Genomic DNA, 21,449 nt, shown 5'->3' on the forward strand with positions numbered 1-21,449 from the left:
TGTCTATTTGGTGGTTTTAATGACACACGGAGGGGTTTTTCTATGATTACAAAGCTGGTTCAGGTCATTTCTGGACAAAATATCTTTAAAATATTGACAAAAAGTTTCTTTGGGGAAAAGAAACCGGTAAAAGTCAAGTCAAAGGTCCCTCAGGTCGGTGCAGTAACTGAGCTCATTGTAAACTCCAAGGTCATGTCCTCATGGTCATGGGTGACGGATGAGTCACTTTGTTTTATGTGACTCGATATCTCATCAATAAACAGAAACGGGGGAGAACAGCTCTGTCCAAGGGAAACAAAATGCATCTCAAAAGCTCGCTAATAAATACTTAAAATCTTGTTTGTTCAATGAGAACAAAAAACAAAACGTAAAGACAAATATTCATCAGAAGCTTTTGGGAATAAACCCTTTCCAAACGATTCATTTATTACACAGAAAACTGTATTGAAGTCGGTCAGTGGCGAGTCAAAGGGTTTTTAAATGGGCGGAGTATTGCTGAGGAAATTTGGACTCGTGCCTTGAGTATTTTTGAAGTCCTGGAAACAGCCTGGTTGAGTAGCATAATGACTATAATCATATTAAATGGCTTGTGCAAGAAATTAAAAATCTGGGAGTTGATGTCGGCCGACGCACACGATGCCAAACTCGCAGCACAAAAATCTGTCGACTGATACCGGATGTAAATGTAGACAAAAGTCAAAAAACCAGCCTTCCATCTTTGCAAATCAATGCTTGTTATAAAACAGCATTGATGTAACATGAGTAACGTGCACAGTGTGTGTGTGTGTGTGTGTGTGTGTGTGTGTGTGTGTGTGTGTGTGAAGGCGTAGACATTTACAGCAACAACGCTCGGCTCATTTTTCACCCTGATTATTGATGTTTTTCTAACCCTGAATCCTCAAGCGCAGCCAGCCACCTTCCTTTCCTTTTCCTTGTTCTCTCATCCCTCCATCCATCCCTCACTTGGTGTGTGTGGAATGATAAGTATTGATTTTCCTGGGCTCTCAATAGATTACACACACACACGCACACGCACACGCACACGCACACACACACACTGGACGCTCAGCTGGGTTCATGACTGTGATGTCCAGGCTTCAAGCTTCATCATCCTGTTACAGCTTCTCCTACACATATACACTTATATACTATACATACACATACACGAACACACACTATGTTGGGGGGTTGGTTGGGGGAAACTGGAGGCAAACCAGAGACCACTGGTTGCCTAGCAACCGGAGAGCGGAGGGGGAGTTGCTAGCTATGGGTGATGTGTTAAAAAAAAAAAGAAAAAGAAAAGATGTCCAACAGGGACCAATAGGACGACTTGCTTCAGCGCTAAAGAAGACAGGCAGCCAATGGGAGCGCGGGCCGTTAATAAGCCCGCCCACATGGAGACAGATATATCTCCATTAATAGCATGAGAACTGTAACTATGACTGGAAGCACAGGCTCCGAGTGTGTGTGTGTGCGTGTGTGTGTGCAAACACTGAAATACTGCATGGCTGAAACCAGATCTCTCAAAGCTCGTCTATCACACACACACACTTGGACACACACGCTCTCACACTCTTAAACACACACACACACAGGCGCTCATGAATTGAATTCCCAATAAGACGAGAGAGGAAATAGGTGATGGTTTTTCAGGATTAATAAATACTTCAAAGGCTCAAGTTGCAACTGATTTCCACACGGCAGCGCAGCAGAAGCTCTCTGAAGGCAGCGGGGTGTGTGTGTGTGTGTGTGACCATGTTTGTGTAAGTGTAAGTGTGTGTTTCTAAGAGTTTATCCACATGTGGTATACTAAAAATGCAGAGGGAGATTTATATTTCATTGCATAAACAATAACTAGAGAGTTACATCAGAGGTGACGGATACATCTATTTACATTTTGAATATGCAGAGCTGCAGATTAATAAATAAAACTGAGATTATCATCGTGCCATGAAGCCTGATTGATCATGTGTGTGTAATAAGACCTGTGTGTGACCTGTGCTGCCTGTATGATGTGCACGACCATATAATACATGACATACCACGGTTATGGTTGACATGGCAACAGAGAGAGCCCTGATGCTGACGGATGTGTATGTTGTTGTTGTTTGTTATCTGGTGCTTGGTAAGGTTCAGCGGAGCCTCAGACGACAGCTGCTCCTGGTCAGAGTCAGTGGAGCGTACGTACAGTACAGTATGGTACACGGTACAGTAAAGGGGCTGCAGATACAGGATCAGGTCAATAGGACGCTTGTAGCAGCCATATGTGCGTCTTTGAACTCTGCTGAGGGACAGATTCGGACGGAAACCCACCTGTGTCCTCAGAGTGGTGGGAAAACTTAAAAACGAGAAGAGAAAAGGCTGAATAATTGTGCTATTGTTGCTCCAGCTAATCAATTTAGGATAATATTATTAGTCTATCATTTTCTAATTTGGGGTGTTTTGTTATTTCTTTGCACTGTAGCGTCAAATCCCAGTTTACATTATTATAAAACTATCTGTCTTTTTTTGCAGTGGGTAAGATTTAAGCAAGAACTGAGATGTAATTGGGTCTAAATATCTAGTAATAATAAAGAACTAATTGTTGGTGGAGCTGTAACAACCAAAGCAGCAATGCAGATGTATCTGAATATTACAAGTAGAAAGTGAGATCAAAGCTCTGTGGCTAAAGATAGAGCAACCAAAAACCTAAGGCGAGATACCACGTCCTTCCTATTTCAAGGGTATTCGAAATGTCACTCATAAGTTTATGCAAATATACACAGCAGTTTCCAGACCTCTGCACCTCGACAACCTTCTTCCACTGAGGACAAATACCTTGCATAAGAAAAAAAAAGAAGATCTGTGTCGTAACATAGGTGTCTGCAAACGTTTTGTGACCCAGTTCAGTCCCAAAATAATTTGTGAAATCAGCAATTTGAAAGTAAACTCTCCCCTCCCTCATGTAATGACTTGATGGTGTGAGATACAAGTGTTTTTATTTTAGGATTTCCTTTAAAAAACAGCAGAATTAACCAAACAACATAAAACCAGATGTGTTTGTGAAGATGCTGGGAGCAAAAACAAGATGATTCGTTTTAAATTCAAAGCCTCTGCATCAATACTCCAGCTCCCGTGCGTTTAAAAAGCCTTTGTCCCACAGACTGTCTTCCACAGGCTCATCCATCATGCTGTGGTTTCTGTGGGCTGCCTTCTGACTAATGCCGGTCACTGAAGACGAATCTATCGCAATGACTCGCCCGCCGCGGTGGTGGTGGCGATTCGATGAACAGAGGGGCTGGATTATGATTGATAGACCCGGCGTCTGAGGTAAACAGCATATGGCAGGATTTCCAACTCAATCTTTAAGGTCTGTCCGGTTTGTTTCCTCAGCAGCCGAGAGAAAACAAACACAAACACTCCTTCTTCTTCTTCCTGCTGTGACCTGTCTCATTGTTTCCACCATATTTACTGTACAGCAGCAAGAAATAAAGTATTTGAATCCTGGTTTTCAAAGAACAAGAAACTAAACTCAGCAGCTGCAGAACAGACCTGCACAATCTTCAGGAGGAATTTTCTCTCTTCAGGTCATTAAACAGCATCTATACTGAAGGTGTAGACGTGGACTCTGATGTTCAGGCTCATTGTCCTGCTGCACCATCGACTTGCACCAAGTCCCAGCAGGGGAACATTATCCTGCTACTGTAGATCCACATTGATAAACTTGGGAATTCATTTTCCCGTTGATACTGGAAAACTGTTCAAGCACAAAGTCCATAAATCCCACGATGCTTCCTGCACCTTCTTTCCTGCAACCTTTGGGATTTTGCTTATCGGTGCACAGCGAACAAAACATTTGCCCAAACATGTTGTCGTCGTAAAAGTAAATCGCTGGCAAACCTCAGTCAGTTTTTTCTTTTTCTTTTTTTAAATCACTGCAGCAAACCAGTTTGTGGTTAGTTTGAGCATGAACAGAGACGTTTACCAGCTGATTCCTTTAAGCCTTTAGCTGCTACTCAAAGGTTCAATGTCGTGTTACTCATCATTGTGCATCGTCCAACCTTGGACTGATGACTATAAATAAACTCTTACAGATGACTCTTATGAAATCTGTATTGTGAGGCATGCCTCTTGTCTACAGTACACAATGAGTGTTTGACTGATGCCTCCTACTGTATGTGTTGTATATTATTAGTTTAAGTACATTGTGTGTGTTTATTGTTTGAACTTGCATTAAGATCTGACCAAATCTGTGTAGAAGTGGAGATAATATCGACATTAATTTAAAAGACATTCAACTAAAGCAAAATTAAAATGATCACTTCTACTTCCTCAGTGATTTAAAAACTATTACCTCACAAGTCTAATGACTTAAAGAGCTTAGATTAAAAACCTGTAAACAGTCATTATATGAGTAGCCTTATGTAATGACTGTTTACATTTTCTCTCATTCTGTACTGTATATTTAAGTGGTGATCACCATGTTTATCATTAACATTAACTTGCCACAAACCTCCAAACACACTTAGAGGAGCCTTGTAACATGCTTTTTTTTCTTAAGGTACTATGTTTTTTCTGTCTTGTCCCAGATTTCTGTTCTCCTGCCATCTTCTGCGAGTACGTTAGTGCATGCAAATGAGGATTGGACGTAAATTAGGGCAGCAATTGGATTTGAGTGGATTTAACTGCCGTAGTAATACAGCATCTTCTATTTTTTCTCTCACTTCACTTGACTCAGCCTTGTAATAGAGACTGTAGTTGGTTGTGTCTCTTTTTGAGATCTGACTTGACGCCTTCCTGAAAGTCTTGTGACATGTACAGACCTGACAACTTGGTCCAGTCGCTGCTGGACGGTGACATAGATGGAGTAGATGTTGAAGACACACACACACACACACACACACGTACAGTGAATTCCTCACCATCAGAGCAGCTTATTATGCAACTGAGAAAAGTCATTTCATCGAATTTTCTCCAGGAAGAGATTTAGAAAACACAAAAAAAGAGGAGATGTCATGCCTTCTCTGTTACTCTACTCCTGGAATAAAGACACTTTGCAGCAAACTCATGTTCTAAAAGCTCGATCGACGCTTCAACACTGAGCTCATTCTCTCAGGTGGCTCAAGATCAGACTCCTACACACTACAGTAAATGCACAAAAAAAAAAAAAAACACTTATCTCCAAATACCGCACACACACACACACACACACACACGGAGAAAGTCATAGAGCAGTAATTTAGCCGAGTCAGCAGTGTTGATTGAGCGCTACGGAAATATAATCACCTCAGCCTGGCGGTGCATCCAGATGAAAGATGCATTAATAAAACAGCAAGCTAGGAACAAAAAGGATCAATGCTCATTTCTTCTCTTTTATCTCTCTTATGTTTTACATCCCCGTCTCTCTCTTTCTCTCTTCTCCTCCTCCTCCCGGTTGGCTTACCTCTCTCTCCAAGACGGGACTTATTCCAAATGAAAAGGTTGAGAGTCGTCTTCAGTTTGGTCTCCTTCTTCTCCTGCGGTGCCTTCTCTTCTCCTCTCTTCTACACTCTTCTCTTCTCCTGCTCTTCACTGTTGCTCTCGTTGCCGTCCAAGACAAGTCTTTTCTCTTTCCTCCTGCCTCTGTCTTTCCCTCTATCTCTTTCTCTCCACTCTCTCTTATCCACACTTTTCTCGCTCCACACCTCGGCTCCTCACCCACCACCAGCTTTTGTCTCTCTCTTCCTCTCACACTCTGTCTGCAGATTTCCAGCGCTCACCAACTCCTCCTCTTTCTTCAGCTTGCGGCAGCCAGACTACATCTCCTACATGTCTCTGCCTGAGCGCTCTCTCCCTCTCTCCCTCTACACACACTCCCTCTCTCTCTGTGCTCTCTCTCTCTCTCTTTACCCAGTTTACATTCCCCCCTCCTCCTCCTCCTCCTCCTCATCCTCTCCATCTCGTCACTATGGAGACGCTGGGCTCGCACGGAGACAAGCTCGTGCTGGCTCACAAGGAGTGTGAATGTGTATTTGTGTGCTGCTGCTGCTGCTGCTGCTGCATGACTTGAGAGAGTTGAACAGCAGCACTATTGTCATCATAGTATGACATCAGTGTAAATTTAAAGAAAATGCCACCTGGGGGAGCCACTGGTGCCTGAAGTACCCCCATCTCCCACCCTCCGTCTCAGTTTTGTCTTAAAAGAAGTAGTTCATCATCATTTCGACACCTCTCTTGTGTCTGTGTGAGCGATTCGACGCTGCTGCTGCTTGTAGCTTAGCTTATTTTAGCATTAAAGTACTAAGAACTATGCAGGATTTTCATCTTAACTATGCTACATTTTTACCTTTAACGGATAGTTCAACATTGGCCCATTGTCATAATCCCTATAGTCTTATAGGAGTAGGTTCGTTACCTTTAATTGTCGTTGCATTTGGTTTTAGAACGGCGGAGCAGAGCCGCGAGCTGCTCAGAGCAAATGCAGAGACTGCTTGTCGTAACTGCCTCCGACGGGAACGCGCATCAGCGGTTTTGCATGAATTTACCTCGAAAACAACTCTGTCTCGTGACGTTCGGTTATTATCTCATAGCGTGGTGAATGTGCAGGTCACAACTTGTCCACCAGAGCGTTTTAGAGTTGTTGGATTGTGTATTTGATGAGTCTGATGAGGGAAACCAAGAAATCCCATGAGCCTCCGTAGCGCACATGGCTGAGATGAGTGTTAGCAAAACAGCGGAAAAGGGACCGGACTTGCATAGTTCCCCTTTAATGGTCAATCCAGGTTAACAGTCCTGTTTGGTTACCGGGCAACCGGGAGTTACGCCAAAAATAAGTCCAGCACACAAATCACCATAAAAACCACAGATTGTTGTTTTCACACTTGCTTTTTTCAGATTGAAGAAACTAAACTAAACACGACATGAGGCTTTGTGATATTTTGTGACGAGTCTAGCTGATAAAACTTCTTCTCTTGGCAAGAAAGTGAATAAATGTATTTCCACGAATGTCAAACTGTTCCTTTAATTGATTCCTTTGTTGTTATTCTCAACCTATAGAGCCAGACGAGTGTCTTGATAATTCGCCACAGCTACAGGTTTGTGTTACGACTACCAGCATAAACTATTTTCAGCTTGTTTCTGAGAAGTGTGAGTCAGTTCAGTATGACAAAAAAGCTCTAAAACAACACCCATGTGCCTCACTTGTTGTTGCTATAGAGAATCCAGTCAGAGGTGTGAATCAGAGTTATAGGAAACTCGCAACTCGACCAAAAACCCTCAACAGAGATACTGAATTCATCCAGAAATATGTTCAACTTCCCTCCGCGCGTTTTATAAACACAAACCTTTGATGTTTTGTCTAAATGCGGTTGGTTATCTTTTGCATGTAGGGGTGTTTATTTAGCCTTTTGTTAGTTTAGGCAGCAGTGGAAAGATTAAAATAAGCAAAGAGAGAGAGATGGTGAATGACATGAAAGAAACACCCTGAGCTGGATCCGAACCAAGGCCATCGAGGTTCTCGGTCGGTGCCATAACCCCCTCAACCAGGAGAGCTTGATGCTGATCCAAGTCTTGGCAACGCTCCAAGTGTAAGTCACCTTACAGTGTCTTTGTGGGAAAATAAATGGGACTTTTTTTTTAAACTCCTGGAGCTCTTACAGATGTCCAACATACAGCTTTTCCACTTTGCAACTATGTTATTAGTGTTTAACGCGTCACATTTTTCTGTTCAGACACAGACAAGTTTAGACATTTGGCAGGAAATGGCTCGTTGGAGAGAAAAATCCCCATTTATCTGACTGCGACGGCTCTGGAGCAATGTTCCTCTCGACCTAATGTAGCTCAGAGAAACGTCATCACCGAACCGCAACTCCCATAAATCCTTATCAGGGGAGGAAAAAAATTAAACATGTTTGAGATCTGACTCAGGCGCATACTTGGCTTATCTGTGAGTCGACTGGAGGACACCACTAAGTGTTTGTGTGTGTGTACTGTACTGTACTGTACTGTACGTGTGTGGTACTTTATATTAAGCATGTGTGTGTGTTTATGTATGAGAGCGTGTGCTGTATCTGCAGGTGTGTGAGGTCAAGTGTCACATAAGTGAAATCCAACCCACAAAGCTCGACATCATTCGACCTATTTCTGTCTTTACGAGGGTCTACTCGTGTGATCCAGCAGGAGGAACCAAAGATAGTGCACGGCCCCCTCCTTATTGTCTCCCCTCTACATTTTAAACAACTTAAACCACATGAATCCGACAGATGAAAATACCTTCACATGCACAAAAAAAGTTATACAGTATTACACAGTATAGGGAAGGGGAAATTCAGAGAGACGTACAGTAATATGTCCTCTTTAAAATTCATAGAAAAATGTCAGAAAAACCATTTGATCCATTATTCTAACTGCCCAGAATTTTTCTTTTAGGCAGAAATGCCCAGAAGTCTTTGAAAATCTTTTTTTTTTTAAATTAAGAAAAAAATTAAAGGATGCCATTAATGCTTCATGCATTATTTTTATATTTATCCATTTTCTACCATTTCAGAGAACTTAGATTTATTATTATGACATTGAGAGATGAGATTTTGGAACATGACAAAACAATTTCACCTTGAAGCCCATTAAATGCGACGACTAAAGCTTTTATCCACATCAGATGATGGACATTAGGATTTACTGGGTCGTCATAAACAGCACCAGTTTTACTTCTGTGCACTTAAGAACATTTCTTCCAGGTTGCCTCAGGAATTGAGCATAAAAGTTCATCCTTAAACTCTGGGAACAGCAGATGATGATGATGATGATGTTACGTGATAGAAAGCTCTGGAGTGAATACTAAATGGCAGAGATGGGAACTCGAGTTGCTGTTTTGATGACTTGTGACTTGACAAGACAAAAAATAAAAGACTTGAGACTCGACTCAGACTCAACGTGGGTTATCAAAACGCCATTATATTTTCATATAATGTCGGTGGATTGTGCTCACTTTTGAATCGTCCAAAACACACACTATGAAACATCCAGATACCTCCATACTGCTCGTCCGTACTGACCCAAGTGTCCTGAAGCCGCCACATGAAGAAGTTGTTCGGAAACAATTCATTTGATCTCTGTTTTTGGCCTTGTTGTAGTAGTAGCTCCCAGTGGCTGCACGAGATGCGTGAAATTTGCTGCAAGCTTCCGTGTTTACATCATACATCCAATGGTTTCATCAACAGAGCCACTGGGAGCTTCTGCTACAACAAGGCTAAAAACAGAGATCAAATTAATTTTTTCCAAACAACTTTTTCATGTGGCGGCTTCAGGACACTTGGGTCAGTACAGACGAGCAGTATGGAGGTATCTGGATGTTTCATAGTGTGTGTTTTGGTGAACTCTATCCACCGCCATTATATGAAAATCCGTTGCCAGCCGGACCCCCCCTGGAACTCCAAAGGCGTTTTGATGACTCCAAAAAAGAAAGTTCTCCAAACCCTTCCTTGGCATGACGGAGAGTAGAAAATTGGTGAATTATCAATTCTGGGTGAATTATCCCTCTAAAATGCACACCTGAATATTTGCTTACTTATCGCAAGTCATATTATCATCTTCACGATATTGAATAACGTCATCGTACATCGGACATTTTGCTGATATCGTGCAGGCCAACTGGAGACTACATGAACTTGAGAGTTAGAGATGAGGGGAGAGGAGGTCTGAGTCGTTTCTGAGCGAACACCGTCAGAGTTGGGGATTAATCCCTCCGTATGAACGTGTGAGGCAGCAGCAGCAGCAGCCTCAGCAGCCACAGGTTGAGGGTGTGCGCTCGGGGGGTCACACACATCGTCTCCTGACACCTCCCACACTCTCTCTAACCAGCGAGCGAGCGCTACAACAGGAAGTGCAAAACGCCAAATAAGGCTGCAGGAGAGCGATCAGCAGGCAGGGACGGTGAAGTACACTGCAGTCCTGAGGCAAATCCACCCACACAAAAAATTAACACCAGCCACTACACACACACGCACTCACTCACTGCTCCCTTTTCCCACCAATACTGTAGGTGAACGACGTACTGTATCCTGGAATACGTCAGATCTGTATGAAGACCTACGACCGCATGCACACACATGTTGACGTCTTTCTGGTGCGAAAACTGGTGCATGTGTGAAAAGGTGAAACTTACACAGGGAGAGAGCGAGGTGTGTGTGTGTCTGTGTGTGTAGGTACAGTACTGTTGAGTGATATAGGGTTAAATCCTGCAGTGTCTAACGAAGGCAGGAACCATTTGGTGTTGGGATGTGAGACAATCTGTCCATTTGGAGACGTGACAAAGAAGGTGACAAGCACAGGAACATCACACACAACAGACACACACACAGAGATACACACACACACACACACACACACACACACACACACACACACACACACACACACACACACGCGCACATATACACACAGACGGCTTGGAATAGTGTCAGAGAAAGGCAATCCAGCACACACACATACACATAAACACATTCCAATTCATTTATACCAAGCGCACATATCTCTTGTCTCTATGGTAACTAGTAGCCGCCATGGCAACCGAGTACAAGCGGTAGAAGAAAAGGCTGAACTCTCATGACTGTCCTCAATTTATTTTGGACCCATCATACAGTTGAACACACACACACACACACACAGACACACACCTCTACACAATTTGAACGCTCAGTTTTTTGAGTGTGTGTGAACCTCCAGAATTGGCATGTTGTAATCACAGAGGGGAATGCATAGACAAGTCAGGCCCTGTAGGGGAAACACACACACACACACTTACACCCACACACACACACACCCCTACACAATGTGAACACACACACCAGCAGGTTTCCACATGCAGCAGACCAACGTGAAGCTGGAATATGATGATCCTCTGTCTCTAACAGCTCAGGTTTAGTTGCTTTAGGTCAGGACGACGTTGTGAGACGATTCATACGAGAGGAAATAAAGTTTCATTTTGGTCGAGTGCTAAACTCAAAGCACAAGTGTTTCCGTTTTATGCCGCTTCATGTTTCTACCCTGTTGGATTTCAGCTCTCATCACATCACAGGTTAAGATTTTACATACAAACTATATGGTCATTAGAACGGAACAATTTATAATGCAGTGAAATTTATCTTTGGGATGGTTTGTAAGTATAGAAACTACAACGTGACGTGATAAAGTACCTTCTATTTGTCAAATATTTACTACAACTGATAGGACTGGCCCAAAAATACACACGCTCCTAACTATTCTCTGACGTATATCACTATAGAAACATATAATAATTCATATATAATATTAAATATCCTTGAAAGTACTGTAGCTACACGAAAAAACACTCAACTTTCTATCCTTTCAACTTTCTATCCTCTCTGACCTTCAGTCAAACACACCACACACAGGTAACCAAGGACACACAGTGACACACACACACACACACACACAGAGCCTCCTGTGATATTCGGGGTCCACTCATCTAGAAAACATTAGGGGAGTTACTCCTCGAGGAGCAGAAACTATCTGCACTCCACTCAGTCACAAACGTGACTTTCCAAAATGAAATCCATTTCTAATTGCTTCGCTCTGGGCTCTCGGAGGACTCGACTACAAAACGAGAGCAATTTGCAGCCTTGACGCAGTTGTTTTATACCTTCCTACTTTCCTACCTCTCCTCAAGACGACAAGGTCCGACTTGAAGCGAGAGGCAGCAGCGCCACCGTGTGGATTTTTACAGCATGTGTCTCGCTGCACTGCAGGGAAATGAATATGTAAATCAGAGGTCCAGCCATCCATCCAGCTTTTTAGCATGACACATATCTGGATTTTCACCATCCATGTTTATCTGTAGCACCGGTCCCTCCTATAGATCAATCAAAGTTATTGTCTCGCTTTAGGTTTGTTTATACTGGTGCATCTCATGGAAAAGTGCTTTTCCAACCAAGTATTGCATTTAGATGGACGTACTTTTCAGAAGGCCAACAGAGCATTTCCGTATTAAAAATGCTTTTTTAAATTGGTCTTTTGTAATATTCACATTTTTTGAGATACTGAATTTTAGGTCTTCATTAAATGTAAGCTATAATCATTACAATTAAAAGGAATTAAATAAATAAAGACATGAAATGTTTCATTCTGTGTGTAATGGATCTACAGTATATAATGTGTTTTTGAATTGAATTACTGACATAAATAAACTTTTCCATGATATTTTAATTCATTGAGATAGCACCTGTAGATTTAAAAGAGTCACACTTACACAATGTTTTACTGTTATAATTATGAATGGGGGAAAAAATACCAACTGTTTAGACAAAGTTTAAATTAAGACTTTTCATCCAGCCAGAAACTGATGTAATTGAGCCCAATCAGCCCAACATTATTACTGGTTTATTTAATGTGTGTCTCACAAATTAAGCTTTTCAGTGTCCTAATGTTCCCAAACAAGTGTGTTTCATCACCAGTGTTGAAGGTTATGACAGTAAATTATTCCTGAGACAGCCGACAGATTTTTACCAGGAGACTTGTGATATTAAAAGCGGGCTGATAGAGTCGTGATGTCCTTCCATTACTGCGTCCTCAAGTACCTGACACAGCCCGCTACATTAGTTTGGGCTAGGGGGAAAATGAACGGGACAAAGCAGCTTAAATGGAGGCTCCCTAAAGACGGAGCCGCCACCGCCACCGCTCTCTCAAACACAACTGTCCACTGACATGAGAAGAAAATCTTCAGTTAATAGGCTCAAAAATCACCAAATATCTCATGTTTGTACTTGATAAACTACATGAATATTAATCTGTCATTTGCTGTCAATCTACTAAATCCACACAACACTGTGTGTAAACATGAAACTTAGCTTAGTGCGCTCAGTGGACTGTGATAGTTGAATCTCAACCCTCCACTGATAACGCAGTGTGCGCACATACGATCATTTTTAATGATTCATTATGCTAAATTATTAATATCAATTTCATAATTTAAAATTAAGTCAAGTTTAATTAGTTTTAATTTCAGGTCCTAAGAGTTTCAATTCCCTCTTCACTGTCCAAGGCTTTTTCTTTTTTTTTTAACTGCCCCATGCGCAATTCTGCACTCAGTACGTAAAGAGACTACTGTTTATGAACTGTATACTACATTTAAAAGGATTACTACAACAATACTGTATAAGCAACGAGTCACATGCTGAGATCAGGAAATACTGCAGCATCACGAAAAACGAGTCTAAAATAAAAAATAAAGCACGCTAATGGTCGAACAATGAGAAAGTATTGGCAAACTGTCCACTGTGATGATGACTCATTTCCAGTCTTACAGTACAGCAGAAGTGTGATGTTGCTTTACATTTACAGGTTTTTTTTAATCTTTAAATAAATTCATATGCTTCCTGCCTCAATATTCTGTTTTGTTATAACGATGGAAATGAATCTGTGGTTAGTTAAAGCCACAAAAACAAGACTCAAGTTGTAATGAACCAGATTTAACCGTTCATAATCATTTTCTTCCTGGGGACTAAACACCACAGTTAACCTGGACCAGGTGTGACTGCAACTTATTCTGCTGACAAAAACCCAAAGAGACACACACACACACACACAAACACACACACACAGACACACAGATACTGCAGAGACAAGTGCAGCTGCTCTGTCTGCAGTATAGTGCGTGTGTGTGTCTGTGTGTGTGGACAGGTAGGATTAAAAGGTGTTTTGAGAAGCTCCTCTAATCCCACAGCAGCAGGGCAGCACATATGTGCCCCATCAAAAGGACACAGACACACACACATGTACACACACACTTGTACACACATACATGCTCTAACAATGCTCAACACTCGTCCCCTTGCCTCCAGACAACACAGCATCTGTTGCCGTAGCGATTATCTGGTCATTACATGAAAACGGTGACCAAAGTCTATTTCTAAAGACCTCTTCTCTTTCTACTCCATCCCATCCTCCTTTCTCTAACATCTGTGTGTGTGTGTGTGTGTGTCTTCTCCGCATCACTCCACCACCTCTACACACATACACACACACACCTCTCTCTGTCAGGTACGGAAGTGACCTCTCCATCACCCCAGAGACTACTTCAGTGAACTGCTGCAGTGGTGCGCAGGCATTACAGACCAGCCTGTACAACACACACACACACACACACAGCCGATCAATAAGACTGTGCTTCAAACAGATACACTACTGTACTTGGCCAAGGTATGTGAACATTACTCTACCTGCATGTGTTGTGGCTTTGAACGACGATTTCTAAGTCGACTCTAATCATCAATTGTTTTATATTCAGTAATATTTCCTGTGAAACTATAAAATGAAGGTTAAAAACTTTTTATTTGAGGAAATAAAAAGATATTCAAAGCTGTGAAATAAACCAAGCTGGTTTTCTGCATAAAGACTTTGCCATGTTTTCATCATCAGATCATCTAAAACGTCACGGTGGCTTTAAAGTTTGTCATAATTTGGACAAAGAGTCGAATCCTGATCATGACAAACTGACAAATATAGTATGTGCACATACTTCATGTTCATACACTGTGCTTGTGCAGCCTCTTGTGTCTTTACTCTGCAATTACAGCTGTTTCTTCACCACACAGAAGAAACACTCATTTACTAGTATAAGCCGCTGTGTTTTACAGGATGTACATACATGCGTTTTTAAATCGAGAAACTTCATGGGAACATAACGTATAGAAGATAATCTGAAGAACATTTAGACCACAGCGCTCCTGGAGTGCCAAAAAAATAAAACAAAAACAGAGGAGGGGAGATTTACATGATGGTTTGGCTTGTGTTGATAAGAGTCAAACATTTAAACACATCCATAAACGCACAGACACGTATTAACACTTTCTATGTATCATATGGACCCAGAAACACACACATACACACACACGCAGCAGCAGCAGCACAGCATGTGGGTGGTATCCCCAGCGCTCTGAAACATCTTGCATCCCACATGCTTATATAACTCCCTCTCCACCTCCTCCAGCTGATCACTCATCACTTTATCACTTTATCCTCCACTGGGAAGGAAAAACACCCCTCCTCTCTCACTCTATCTCTCCCTCCTTCTCTCCTTTTCCTCTCTCTCTCTCGCTCTCTCATTGAAATCAGCCAGACAGGCGCCCTCTGCAATCAAGAATGATTTTGTTTCACTCGGAGCATCAAAGGAGCACGTCGTTCAGATGAGATCAGGCTGCAGTAAAAAATCTCCCGTCTCTGCTGAAGATTTCATGTCGGTTAAAATTGAATCATAAACCTGCAGCACTTGTGACAACACAGGAGCTCGGATGCCAAATCTCGTCATCATCCACTATTACTGATATTTAGAGAAGGAGAGAGTCAATCAAAAGGGGGGGAAGCAGTTGCAAACGACTCGCTCTTTATCCCCTGCGAATATTTCAAACTGAATACCGGCGTAGAGAGAGATGAGGAGCTGTTATGACAAGAGGGAAATTGGGGGAAAAAGGAAGAAAAATGATGCAGCAGGGTTATGATATAACTGCAAAAAAAAGAAAGCACCTCCTTCCTGTTTGTATTCTCAGCACGCGTAGCGCAGTAATGAGAAGAAGTGCCTGATGGGCATTTTGCACACTATGGCCTCGGCATCCTTCCCAACTGTGGGAACTTTCACATCGACTTCATCCTCGTTTCAGATAAAAATAAAGTTTAAAAAAAGCCAAAAGGACGAAGCTGGTGCGTGTGAGTGGATGCACGCGTCTCAAGTGCAATATGCTGCAGAGAAGACACAAATTCACTGTGTCACAGAGGTGAAAGATGAGGACGCTATAACCAGCAACCACACGAAGCCCCTGCAGAGACAAAACTGTCCTGTATTACAGAGGAGGAAGATCTGCTAGAGCCCATCATTTAAGATACAAATCTGTTTCCTACTGAGTACAGGTGGAGGAAATACCTGCCTCTGCATTTTAGAAGCATCTCCTGTTCGAGACAAGTGAAATCTGTTCTTTTTGCAGATTTCTTACCTATTTAAATACCATTTTTAATGTAAAAACTGTCTCTATTTGATAATTTTTCTTTTTATTCACAAAAAGTTTAAACCCAGCCTTTAACTTTTTTTAAAACAGGACACAAATATGTAGGGCTCATAAAAGCAGCTTGGCACTTTATATTTAGCAAATGCTACTGGAGTGAACAGAGTATTTGCTGGAGAGTGTTTTCAGCCTCAGATTAATAAACATACTGAGCTGTAGGAAATATTTCTGGCAGCGGGACAGTGCATGTGGGATCGACTCAAAAATAAACTACAATGCTTATGTTCGCTGTTATGAAGGAACATGTCACTCTCACTTTCTTTTTTGTACAAAATGTCCCAGACAAGCTGTATAATGTTTCAGCTTCAGCGTTTGCTTTGCATTTGATGCCATCCAGAAAAATATACATTATTGGCAGCCTTTTCATTTAAGATATATAGATATACAGTATATTTTACATACAAAAAGTTGTGAGACTCACATTGATGAGTTCGATCTCCCAGATCTTCTTCACCAGCTCCATGGAGGTGTAACCGTTAATGAGGAACGACTTGGTGTAGTCGCCGAGCTCCAGCGACTCCAGCCACTCCGCCACCGACGTGGGGTTGTTGCCGTCATAACCGACGGGCCGCACCTGCAGCGCAGAGAGGAGAGCACTTTATTTTTAACTTTTAAATTTTTTTTGCAGTTTTTCACAAGACTGACAGAGATCCTGGACTGTTAAATATATCTGAACCTGTGCACCTTCACTTCTGAGGAAGCGATGGGATATTCATTTCTTTTTCTTGTTCTCATAAATGTAGTGATACCAAACCCTGGATGTGTTTTGCTGTTTCTCTGCACATACGCTGCAGTAACTGACCTGGAGCTTTTACAGCATTAACCAGCTGTTATTTAAAGATACACTCTGTACAAATGCAAACTGCAATACGGCCTAAATACAACATGACAGCTGTTTTAAGTGCTGTTTACATTATACTTGATTTCCTGACCTTTTTACCGACTGTGCCTTTTCCAGATGTTGCTCGTTCTTACATGGGATCATTAAACATCTATTACAACACCTGGGTTTGTATGTGCAGCCAAACTTTTGAGCAGAGTAGAGGAGAGTAGAGCAGAGTAGGCCACCAGCAGCAGCAGGAGGAGGAGGAGGTGATGGCTCAGAGTGAGACACCTCATGTGTGAAGCAGCTCATAACTCATTCACTTTTATTTTGACAGTCAGAGCAGCTTCAGACAGATTCTGCATCAAACCAGCATCCCACATCCTTCACCTTTAAGTTGAGCGTGTTTGCCTACATGTATCTGTGCCTCTGTGTGTGTGTGTGTGAGTGAGGGCAGACACAAAAGTAAAAAGGTTTAATTTTTTACAGTGTTTTGAAAAGTTTAGTGGGCATGAGAGGAGGAAAGTGCTGACTGGAGATCAAAGTTTCTCTCTGTCTGTATGAAACCTGCTTATCTCTGAGCTCAGAGTCTTTCTCTCTTTTTCTTCTGCTCTTATTCCAACACTCACACACCTTTGATCTTACTTTCAGTCTCTTCTCACAGTCACACACACATATGAAGGCATTTGACCCTCCTTAAACACAGCAGCATCCTTCACTATACTTTTTCCTATGACTCAGATTTTTTTTTTAAAACACTGTAATATTGATTATTTTTCAAGTTATTTCCACTAATGAACTAAGCAGGAGCAGTTTCATCGTTTGATTTAATATCCTTCAGAGGCTGTGATCTGTAGTAAAATGCAGCTTTGTGCATATTTTGCTGAGCCCCCCTACTCTCTCACCTCTGTAGGAGGTTTCAAGTGCTGAGCAAAAGGTGCAGGGTGAAACCCAGCCACCCACGGAGAGAGAGAGAGATATTACAGAGAATTACAGATGGAGCAGATTTGCTGAATTTTGTACTAAACAAAACTGACTGTGGTTGGAGGAGCTGAAAGAGAAGATGAGCTCTTTTCTTTCTTTCTTTTCTAAAGGGATAGTTCAACATTTTGGCAAATTGGCCCATTGCCATAATCCCTATAGTGATAGCAGAAGTTCATTAACTTTAATTATCGGCGCAAACTATTTTAAGAACGGCGGAGCAGAGCGAGCTGCTCAGAGCTACGTACGCTACGGAGGCTCATGGGATTTCTTGGTTTCCCTCATCAAACTCATCAAATACACAATCCAACAACTCCAAAATGCTCTGGTGGACAAGTTGTGACCTGCACATTCACCACGCTATGAGATAATAACAGAACGTTACGAGACAGAGTTGTTTCCTAGGTAAATGTTTTTGCATGAATTTGCCTCGAAACCAACTCTGTCTCATAACGTTCTGTTATTATCTCATAGCGTGGTGAATGTGCAGGTCACAACTTGTCCACCAGAGCGTTTTGGAGTTGTTGGATTGTGTATTTGATGAGTTTGATGAGGGAAACCAAGAAATCCCATTAGCCTCCGTAGCGTAGCTACTGTATGAGCAGCTCGCGGCTCTGCTCTGCCATTCTACAAATAGCTTGCACCGACAATTAAAGGTAACGAACCTACTGCTAAGACTATAGGGATTAGCCAAAATGTTGAACTATCCCTTTAACTTAGAAATAAAAAAAATAGAAATTTCAGCTTGAATATTTTCATATTTCTCTCCTGAGATTGATAACGAATTTATGAATCTTGCATTACGACACCAGCACAAACAATAAGCCCAGATTAGAAAGCTCAGCTGCTCCTCGTGTCCGTCTATGAGCTGTCGAAACTGTTCGTGTTGGGGAGTGTGTGACGAGCTGAAGCACTGACCCTGGGTAGCAGCCGTATGGCCTGCAGGAGGCGTTGTCTGTGGGCCGAGTTGAGGATCCCGATCTCCAGCAGGTCCTGGTCCTCCACCACATTACTGCCCTGCGGAGCAAATAAAACAAGAGCCAAGGTTAGTACGTCTGCACCCGGGGCGGACAACGCTCGGCTCCACATGACATCACTTTCGGTGACAGTTCTCTGGCAAAATAACAATTTGACAGTGTCACGCACGTCTCCGTTGGGAAGTAAAACAAAAACCACAGCAGGTCCAGGTCCAGCAGCTGATGTGTTACTGTGCACAGAAAATCCTTAAATCACACATGATCCTAAAAAGACTTTGTCATTGTTACTGTTTTTTAATGCTTGTGTTCACTTTTAGATGTTTGGATGTGTTTTCCCTGCTGTTCCTGGTGGGTGTTGTTTTTGTTCCGTTAATTAAAGTAGAGAACAAAAAAAAAATCTATTCACAGGCTCCACCGACTGTTTGTAATCCATCTGTTAACATCGAGTGTCAATTAAGTTTTTCAAAGTTTAATTATTGTTGTGTGGTAAAATGCAGATAAATTGCAGATTGATTTGAAATACCTGCACCGCACCAGCTGATAATGATAATGTAGTTTGTTAAGAAACGTGTGATGATTACACAACACACACGATTTGATTTCCCTCCACTGTTTAGGTGAAATGTAAAGTATATGTGAGTGTGATTTCATTTAAAGTAAACACACCTTTCAAATTACATTTTTGCACAGCAATAAAACTATTTTATTTTATCAAATTCCAACTCTCAACTTCAGGTATTTGTTTGTCGACTGAATGTGACTATACCACGGGGGCAAATGCATTAGTCAAACTGGAAAATTGTCATTGTAATATTCATTATTCTAAAAAACACACGGTTATCTTGTTCTCAATTCTTCTAATTTGACACGACAACATCACCCTCGGCTGGTTGAAACATTGTCAGCTAGAATTAAAGATGATTTGGGAATGTGATATCAACGACGGGCTGGTGCTTTTCCATCTATATATGTGCAGGTTGCTAATGCAACCTCCTCGTGTTTACTTTAAATATTACAGAGACGTCCTCGACCCCTGAACTCACACCAGTGACTATATATATATTATGTATGTATATATTTATATATTTACTGAGAAGTAAAGGTCTCTGTTTGAGTTCATAGGAGTTTAAAATGCTCTGTTCATAATTTAGCAGAGCCACAACCACACAGGCCTTAGTATAACATATCTGGTTCACTTTAGAAATAACAGTGTGTCGGTAAAAGTATCAAAGAGACCATGACTGAGAAAAGACAGGATAGTAACGACACTACTTGAAGTCTCACACACAGCAGCTTATAAGGGTGTTGTAGAGAGTTTCAGTGCTTTAATGCTTTAATTAAAGCAGTGGTAAAACCTGAAGAGACCTATCAGTCATCCCCCCTCCTGAGAGACAGAGAGGAAGTCTTCATTCAGACAGATAATTAGAGGAAACAAGGAGCGCAGGGAGGGATCATGGGAGGAGACGTGGTGTGCAGGTAGACAGCTGCAGCACGGGGAGAAAAAGGCCAGCTCAGCCAAAAATACCATCAGGAACATAGTTTGTGACATGAAAAGTGAAGCAAAGTAATCACCGAAAGAAAAAAAAAGCGTAGGAGGAAACTGTGTGACCAGCCCAGGGGCGGTCTCATGACCATCCACCCACACAGCACCACACTGATATAAGACGGGAGAATTACACTTGTCAGTCCCTCTACGTCTTCCTCCTGCTAAACTAATAAAAGTGATAAACATCCAGGAGCCGAGCAGAGAAAGAGAGAAAGAGAGCAGGTATAGCAACCAGATATCTGCTTCTTCCTCCCTCTATTTCACTTCTTGGTCCGGAGGTTGACTGCAGAGATCACTGTCCCCCACCCCGCTCACCCCCCCCCGCCAACTCCGAGGCTGTGACATTTTAATTTTCAGATAAGGAGATATCGTTCAGCTCCCGTCCGAACCCCGCCAGCGCCGAAGAACATTCTCCGGAGAAACTTGTCTCGGTTTTACTTCTGTGACATTTTGAGCGACAGATCTGCTGCAATTGTCAGACGCCGCTGAAGATAATGGTTTTGTCGCATTTCCTAAATTGAGTGTTGTAAAAAAAAAATGACTCATAATTTCACCCACAACAGTATCATATTGAACTGGGTTTCTTCTTGTGTTTTGAGTTCTTTTCTGAATGCACATACATATCGACGCAGGACTTCCTGTCGTCGAGTCTGTGCTGAATCTGCTCGGACTTTCTATTAATAGAAAGATGGTAATGTTCTCCACAGTATGTTTTAAGTGTTATAAATACAGCGTAGTGTGCAGAAAGTGCTGCAGCAGGGCTTCTTTGGGCGCTGAAGTGGAATAAATATTGAAATATATTATGATGCTGCAGTAGATCACCACATATTTAAACAATTTAAGTTCACATAAAAGGCTTTAAATGGCTCTAGTCTACAAAATGGTCAAGACCTGACAACCTCAAACAGGGGAGGAAATGTCAAGTTATACAATAAAAATGGGAGCAGAGCAGGAATTTGAATAACAAAGACGGATGTTTGCAGCCAGGATTTTTCTTCTTTTTTTTAAAGTCTTGAATCCTCTGACAAAAATGACAGTGGGGAAAGTCAATAAATAGCTGCACTGACAGCTTTTACTGTTGAGGAGCCCCTCAG

General features: G+C 41.9%; 1 protein-coding gene across 3 annotated transcripts in view; it reads right to left on the bottom strand.

Annotated features, from left to right (window-relative positions):
- The window catches only part of anks1b (ankyrin repeat and sterile alpha motif domain containing 1B), a 232,954-nt gene that overhangs the window by 35,135 nt on the left and 176,370 nt on the right, over window positions 1-21,449 (bottom strand). For all 3 annotated transcript variants that reach the window (XM_083999607.1, XM_083999606.1, XM_083999608.1), the window contains 2 exons: window positions 18,751-18,849; window positions 16,450-16,602 (listed from right to left, as the gene is read on the bottom strand). In XM_083999607.1, the coding sequence (XP_083855733.1) occupies window positions 16,450-16,602; window positions 18,751-18,849 (252 nt within the window). The remainder of the gene's footprint in view (window positions 1-16,449; window positions 16,603-18,750; window positions 18,850-21,449) is intronic.

The sequence above is a fragment of the Trachurus trachurus genome (genome assembly GCF_905171665.1).
Source record: "Trachurus trachurus genome assembly, chromosome: 23".
NCBI lineage: Eukaryota > Metazoa > Chordata > Actinopteri > Carangiformes > Carangidae > Trachurus > Trachurus trachurus.